The sequence below is a fragment of the Eurypyga helias genome, unplaced genomic scaffold, assembly GCF_000690775.1.
Source record: "Eurypyga helias isolate BGI_N326 unplaced genomic scaffold, ASM69077v1 scaffold11249, whole genome shotgun sequence".
NCBI lineage: Eukaryota > Metazoa > Chordata > Aves > Eurypygiformes > Eurypygidae > Eurypyga > Eurypyga helias.
In genome coordinates this window covers 13,715-21,771 of record NW_010270127.1, presented here as the reverse complement: position 1 = coordinate 21,771, position 8,057 = coordinate 13,715, and the positions used below count along the sequence as shown (strand labels likewise).

Here is an 8,057-nt window from a genome sequence, read left to right as displayed (position 1 = left end):
CCAAACCAGTCTGTGGTTCTATGTTCATGCAAAATGCTGTTTGATAACTGAATACAATTCTTCTTATCCTTTTCAGATTTAACTCCCCGTTTTATTTCTGAGCCCTTGTCTACTGTGCAGAAGTCTGGTGGGCCCGTACAACTCCACTGCTCTGCCGAGCCCTCCACAGCTCGCCTTTCTTGGCTCTTTAATGGGGAGCCTCTGGACAGCAAGGTGGGAGAAGTGGAAATCCAGTCAGGATCTCTGACAATCGTCTCCCTCGGCCTGTCAACCTCTGGTCGCTATCAGTGTGTGGCTAAGAGCAGCGTGGGTGCTGTCGTGAGCAGCCCTGCAATGGTATCGATGGGCAGTAAGTTCAATTTTTCCTTATATTCTTCAAATGATACAGACATCAAGTGGGTTCTTTATCTGTGAGTTTTAGAAAACACCTTGTTTCAAGGTGTATTTTTTTTTTTTCCTCCAGCCAGTACTTAGCGTATGATCAGTTGTGTACTTCTCACCAATTTTTTTCCCTGTGTCACCTGAGTCCTGTCAGGTGATGCAGCCCTGGAACAGGTTCCTTGGAGACCTTGTGGATCTCCATCCTTGGAGGTTTTTAAAGACTTGACAAAACTACGGCTGATCGATTTAGTGTTGGTGATAGCCTCTTCTGGAGCTGAAGGCTGGGCTACAGACTGAGTCTTTTCAAGCAAATATAAATATTACTCAATGAAATAACATTCTTTCTAATGAATTCACCTGAAAGTGCAAGGTTCCCAAAGGCCTCTGTTCAGAAAGGCTCTTGAAGCAGCAACTGAGCCGCCATGCCGTTGCAGAGGCATGTTTGCAAGTTGGTCAGAGGAGAAATGGATGGGAATGGTCGCCTGAGAATCAAGTGGTGGCTATAAATTTTCCTTTTCACTTGTAGTGCTTTATTTGGTGAAAACCATCGGTAGATGTTCTTCAGGTGGGGACAGTCTTCTGTCCTTTTAGGGGCAGTTTTCCTTCTCAGTGTTGTTCTGCTCAGTTGTTAGTGCTGGAGCTATAAATCAGTTGATGCTCAAGGACTTCAGAAGAGGAAGGGCAGTGTTTTCCACGTGGAAAGGACAACGTGGTGCAGAGAATGGGGGTGTAGTATTCCTCTGAGCAGGATTTGTCTGCCTGAGATCGCCATGCTGTCTGAATCGGTCCTTTGTTGAGCAGGATTTGAGTGATTTCTCTGTGAGGGTACCTCATCTATGGAGCATGTCCAAAACTCCCCTGGGAGGCAATTTTCTTAAAAATGAGAGAAGGGAGTGTTTTGGTAAAGTACTGACCCATAGCAAGACCCTCTCAAGAGAGCTCCAAGGGTGGCTAACGTAGAAAAACTTCCCAAACTAGAGATGCTTTGAAGGTGAAGGGAGTGGAAGAGCCGCTTTCATGCTCTTATCCTCCTTTGGGGATTTTGGTAGCAAACTCAGAAGGTGCTGTCTGCTGCTGAGGTTTCCTGCTTCCCTCCTCGCTCATGGAACGAGCGGGAGGCGCTGCTGTACGCGGTGGCGTGTTAATTATAATCGCAGACAGACAATTGCGTGTTTCTTGGGGGCAGGCTTCCTGCTGTTAGTGTAAATTGTCTTCTGGAGCGCCTTCAGAGCCCGCGAGTGGCACCGCCGCCTTTCAGATGGCTCTGCTTGCTTTTCCTGGAGCCGTTGAGGGAACATAGGAACGGCTTTCTCTCCTCGCTATTCCCACGTGAAAGCTGCCCCTTCCGTGGTGAGGGAGCAGGCGCACGTGGGGGAGCTTACGCTCTTCTGGAGCGCGCTCCTTGAGAGCGTGGCCGGATGCGGCCCCTGGGAAGAGCATCAGCTCGAACCCAGCTATAATTTAAACGCAAATATCTCCTTTACAGCCCTTCCCCTTTCCCAAGCCGTGCCTGCACTTAACCCTTCATCGATTCCCTCCCAGGTCTAGCTCCCTTCGACACGTCGGCGAAGCCCGCCGTTGCAGCGGAGGAAGGGGGTACGGCTCTCCTTGGATGCCACGTGCCGGAAAGTAACCCCAAAGCACAGGTTCGCTTTCAAGTGCGGGGCAAGTGGCTGGAACAATCGACAGGTGAGGGGTTTGGTGCTGCTGGTCAGCGGTAGAAATACCTAACAAAAGCTTTTTGGTTTTCCTTAGAACTTAAAGGAAAAACTCCAGTAACTTGCAGAAATTCTGGTGCAAATTCACCTTATCTAAACCCACCTTTGTAAACGAGTATTCCTGGCACGGCAGCATGATTGCCTTGTGATCCCACGCTTAGAATGGCTTGATATATCTGACAAGTTACTTTATTTGAAACTTTTTAAATTGTTTTTAAAGACTTCCTAAATTAAGTGTGATCTCTTTTCTTTCCCCGCTCGTTTAGATAACTACCTAATTCTTCCATCTGGAAACCTGCAGATTTTGAATGTATCTTCAGGAGACAGAGGATCCTATAGGTGTGCTGCATACAACCCGGTTACTGGCGATCTCCGAGTAGAGCTCACCGGACGCAAGCTCATAGTCACACGTGAGTATCAGTTCAGCTTTCCAGAACTAATACACCTCAGACTGAACAAATAATATCCCCAAGACCTCAGTGTGGGCACATCAGCCTGAATGTCTCCTGGTCTCAAATACCATGTTACGTAAAATCCATTCTGTGCTATGTGCGCATTCAACTCTTACTTCCCCTTGCTGTGGAGGAGCAGCATGGCTGCTCCTCGGATCCCGAGAAGAGCGAGCGCTTAGCCCTCGGAAAGGGCATGCTGCTGATGCTGCAGTTGCCCAACCCCTTTTGGAGCAAGGCTTCTGGAAGAGAGCGTTACAGCATCGTGCTTAGTCTCAAGTCTAAGTAGCCGTGGTTGAAAGACGTGGCAAAGCTCAGGTCTGGGGTCGGAGAGTGCGGTGTAAAAGGCTGGCTAGTGATAAGCCTCGTCTCCTTTCTTCCAGGCTCTTCCTCAGGTGGCTTCCACATCCTTCACCCTCTGGCACTGCAGAGCCTGGCAGTGCCCCAGCACAGCCCTCTGACGCTGGAGTGTGTTGTCAGTGGGTCGCCTCCAGCCTCTGTCCGCTGGCTTAAAGACGGCCGGGACGCGCTGAGGAAAGGCAGGTGGACACTGCTGCACTCCCATCTGGTGACAGACAGGCTGGAGGCATCGGACGCTGGAAATTACTCCTGCGTGGTGGGAAATGAGTTTGGAGTAGTGAAATACGTGAACTATTCCCTTACTATACTTGGTAAGAAAGACGTTTTCGCGGCCAGGCACTGAACGTTTTCTCTGTACACTTGCTGGTTTTGGCATCTGATTACAAACAGCCTAACATTCTTTCTCAACCTAAGCATGTTAAAATAAAGAAGAAAGGTATGTTCGTAATGACTGTATTCTCCCAAGTGCAAGTCCATAACTATTTACCTCTTCAACTCCTTTGCAGTCTGAAATAATCAAACAGTAAAGGAAAACAAACTCCCAGGGAAAAACTAACTCTTTGTTTTTCTGCGGAGTGCCAAGTGAGTGTGGGATACAGTGTCAATAATGTGCCAGAGATCAGATGTTTCTCTTTTGAGGCTGTATATAAGCAAAAAGCTGGTGAGGGGAAGTGATATGTTTGGATGAGAACAAAAACAAAAGCAGGAGAAATACGTTTGGCCTCTTTTGTTTGGCTGCAAGTCATTCTTAATCTTGTGTTGGGGGATTTTGCCTCTACGACTGTTTTGGTTGGGTTTTTGGAATTAGAGTAAGGCAGAAAACAGGTCGTTGACACAAAATACAACTTTTGTTAGAGGGGTAGCATTGTAGAATTACTTTGAAATGTATTTTATTTACAGTATTAATGCAAACGTGTGGCTGTTTGGAAAAGAAGGGAGAGACCATTAAAATAATCAGGAAAACTTAAGAAAAACAGCTTTAGGCTGCATAGAAGTAGAAGTACGTGGTGCTTGATGAGCCTTTGTGGGCGATAATTTGTAATGTTGCGTGGTATTTTTTGTCAGTCCTTAGCCTAGGATGGTCACACGGTGGCTTATGTAAAACGATTTCCCTTTATAGAACCTGCCTCCATCTCCAAGGGACTGCAGGATGAAACTGTGGCCCCTGGGGCGACTGCGCATTTCTGGTGCGACGTCCGCGGAAGCCCTGCTCCGACCCTCACCTGGCTCCACAACGCAGCTCCCCTCCATCCCTCTTCACGGCATCTGCTGATGGGAAACCACCTGCGGATCCGCAGCGTCGCCCGGGAGGACTCCGGCTTGTACCAGTGTGTAGCTGACAACGGGGTTGGATTTACGCAGTCCACGGGGAGACTCCGCATCCAGCCGGGTAGGGGCACTTGCAACCCTTGAGACCTCGGATTAAGCCTTTGTTCTCCAGGCTTTATTCCGGGTCCCCCCCTGCTCCCCCCAGATTATAAATCGGTTTGTTTCTGACTGCTGTTTGTAGCAAATCTTCCGGAGGAGGTGCTTTAGTTGAATGTGAAGAGATACAGGTGTTTGTTGGGGTAGCATGGGTACGTGACACTTAAAATCTAGAATACTAGCTGCAGTTAATCAGTTTACAGTTGAATTTGGCAGGATTTACTCAGGGTCCTGTTGGGCTGGATGAGCTGGTATTCTTAGCCGTGTTGGCTGCTTGTTCGTACCCTGAAGTGTACAAAACAAACACCAGATTTGGGGTTAATGCACGCTTCCCCTGTACCAGATTAGCAGATACCAATAGCCTTTTTGATCACTTGTCAGTCTAAGGTCCTTCCTAATACCTAGAGAGGTGGGTTTCTGCTGGTACAAGGACGTTGGCACGTCTGGGGCTGTTGCTGCTCTCCCCCGTTGTGCGCAGCTGAGGCTTGTGGCTTCCCTCTACACATGAGGATGGGTGTGAGCTGCACAGAGGCCGGGTGAGCAGATGCTTTGGACACGCTTGCTTGTGGGATGGCCAAAGCCTGCCCTGCGTTCCTCACTGGCAGTCAAGGCTCTTATTTAGCGGATTTGAAGTGTGGTTTGAGTGTAGTTTCCTACCAGCCTTCTCTGAGCACAAGTCTCAGCCGATCTCCTCAGTCTGGAGAAGTGGCCTAGAGAAGAAATACCTGTGAAATGGTTAAAAGAAGCGTGTGTGACTCTTGAAAATTGTATTACTCATTTGGCATTAAGCATCATTAAGCCAAATTCATTCTTTGGGTTGTTTTTCCCCCCCTAGGCAAAGGCTCTAGGCCAGTTATGGTCTCTTCCCCAGCAAGCATGACAGTGGTGGAGGGCGGGGATGTTACACTCTCTTGCAATGCCACCGGCCTACCCGTTCCTGTGACCCGTTGGTACGACAGCAGAGGACTCGTTACCAGCCGCCCTTCCCAGGTGCTTCGTTCCAAACCGCCGAAACCTCCGCAAGCGATGCCGGGCAGCACTGTCGTGGAGCCCACCTACTTCTCTGTGTCTCAAGCAGGCTGGAGCTCCTTGCGCATTAGGAACGTCGCTCCTGAGCGTGCCGGGGAGTACACGTGCGAAGCCAGCAACGAGCACGGCTCCGTGGTGGCCAAAGCCTTTCTTACAGTTGGTAAGCTTGAAGTGCAAAATCGCACAGTCAACTCCCTGATTGAGGTGAGAAGTGCCTCAAAAGGAGAAAGTGGCAGCAGATAGGTAGCGTGGGTGTCTTGGGGAATGAAGCAGAGGAGTCTAAACTGTCCTCGTGGACCAGTTCTGCCATGGGCAAAGCAGAAATGGCCGTGTATTGCATGGATTTGTTGTTCTTAAGTGATAACTATTCAAGGGTGTGTGTGTGTTTTATTTCTTGAGATTACTACTAGGAAAAGACAGTTCTTCCCTCTTTCCCATCTTGCCTTTAATTCATTTCCTTTCTTTGCATTAGAATATTATGTGATATTAGGCTCCTTCACCTTCCCTTCATGAGAACTAGGATAGAGATTTTTAGTTACATGAAGTGACTTAAGTTTCTCAGCTCTTTGAGCATCTTCCCTCAGTAAATTTAGCCGAGTGTTGGTAGGGTTTAAGGTCAGTGAAACTTAACACGTGGACCTGTATTTAAAGTTCCTTGTTACCACCAGGTAGAGTTTAAAACTCACGTAAGTAATTTGAAAAGATGCTTGAAGGTTCACCTAGAGGAAGAAACCCCAAGAAAGCGATCCCACCGTGTAGCTGTATAAGTTACGGCTGGACCTTGCAGAGTGGAAATGCAAAACTAAATACCATCCCAGAATTCAGTCTGTGTCGAATAGAGAATTCCCACTGCTTTGCCTCAGAATTTTATGGCAGTCAGTTCGATTTCATGTTTTGTTTATTAACTTTTATCGGTTTCTAATACGTTGTACTAGCTGCTGATTGTGGTGCGGAGGGTGGTTAAGGCATTTGGTTTTGATATAAAAGCCCTTAAGTAGTTTTATAGCGGTTCCCAACCGTGCCAAAAGACATGCTCGGATGTTTTAACGAAGGATTTGTGCCAGGTGATGCTTCTGAAGCACCTGAATGACTCGAGCTGCCATTCCAGAGCATTTCTTTAGTGGTAGGATCACCGTAAGCTGGTCTCGGCCTCAGCAGCTTGTTCCCGCAGACAGTAAGAGAGCTTATTTGGCTGAAAAATGTAAGCGGTTCCCAACCGTGCCAAAAGACATGCTCGGATGTTTTAACGAAGGATTTGTGCCAGGTGATGCTTCTGAAGCACCTGAATGACTCGAGCTGCCATTCCAGAGCATTTCTTTAGTGGTAGGATCACCGTAAGCTGGTCTCGGCCTCAGCAGCTTGTTCCCGCAGACAGTAAGAGAGCTTATTTGGCTGAAAAATGTATCTCTCTTTACTTTCTTCCCCCCTCTTTCTGCTGGATCTGTTCCACACTGTGATTCATTGCATGGTTTTAGAAGCGGGCAGGGCAACTGAAGCTGCCGTCATAGCGAGAAACCACCGTCGTGTAAAACGATAGCCTCGGGGCCTGTACCCAGGCGCTTCTTCGTAGTCCTTTTCAGACAGCTGTGTTTGCATGCATGGCACTGACTTCCCAGAGCTACTAAACACAGGGTTAATTCTCCAGAATAACTTCGTCTTGTGGAGATGAAGCAGAAAAATACGCTCCGGGAAGCCTGAGGAGCAGGCAGGTTAGTGTAACCCACAAGAAAGGGTAGCGTTTGTAGGTGGGGCCGCAGTGCTGAGTAGGCCGAAGCCAGCTTTGTAGAAGCCAGGCACCTCTGAGAAGTCTTTGGGTGACTTGTAAAGACTTGGGAGACTGCAGTGACCTGCTGTGTTCAGATTTTGAATGTTTCCCAGCCTGTGCTGAGGTGGGCTTGTAAGGAGGGAGGATCCTCTGGCTGGTGAAGAAACAGGGAAGCAATGCCCGGGAACGCGATGGGCTCGCACAGTTGAGGCACGATACAAAGGTTACTCTACTGCAAACCCAGGGCATGGCAGCAGGTTGAAATCTCCGTGTGTGTTTGCACCCTTCTTTCAAGAAGGGCATAGAAGAACGAGGAAAGGCGCAGTGAAATGTGGGTTCGTAGGGCTGTGGAATAGTTCCTGCAGGAGGAGAGGCTGAAAAGGCGAGGGCTCTTGACCTTCAAAACGAGGCAGCCAGAGGTGGGACATGGCAGCGAGCTGTAAAATACCGGGTGTGATGGAGAAGGCAAGCAAAAGCCACGAATCTGTTATTTTAATGCCCAGATCTGGGATGTGGGGTCCTTTTCCGCTTGCTGTTAGAGGCAGGATTTTGGGTGCGTGCAGCCTTTGGGCTGACCCAGCTCGGTGCTGCTCGTGTTTTTCCCAAGGGTGCCAGGAGAGCCTCGGTGGCTTAGGGGAGAGGGATGGCACCAGAAGGAACAGCCGAAAAAAGGCGCATAATGACACAGCAGCAAAGAGAAGCCTGATGTGCTGGTTTACATGGGTAGCAATTATGCCAGAAACTCAGCAAAATGAGCTTATGTCCCAGTTGCTTAATGGAAATTGTTACCCCGGGGGTTGTTTTCCAAAGCAGAAGTACAGACTACGTGCCAGCTGCTGCCGACTCCCCTCTCGCAGCAATAAACACAGCGACGGCTGCGGTTCCCCTGTCACCAGCCGAAACCACAGCTCGCTCTCCACGCGCAAGGCT

At 48.8% G+C, this 8,057-nt stretch overlaps 1 protein-coding gene across 1 annotated transcript in view; it reads left to right on the top strand.

The window, feature by feature from the left end:
• Positions 1–76: 76 nt before the first annotated feature.
• CDON (cell adhesion associated, oncogene regulated) overlaps positions 77–8,057 on the top strand; it is a gene marked incomplete at both ends in the record, with an annotated part of 20,897 nt that continues 12,916 nt past the window's right edge. Inside the window, 6 exons of the mRNA XM_010158331.1 lie at positions 77–349; positions 1,924–2,070; positions 2,366–2,509; positions 2,932–3,219; positions 4,029–4,298; positions 5,169–5,522. Coding sequence (XP_010156633.1) covers positions 77–349; positions 1,924–2,070; positions 2,366–2,509; positions 2,932–3,219; positions 4,029–4,298; positions 5,169–5,522 — 1,476 coding nt within the window. The remainder of the gene's footprint in view (positions 350–1,923; positions 2,071–2,365; positions 2,510–2,931; positions 3,220–4,028; positions 4,299–5,168; positions 5,523–8,057) is intronic.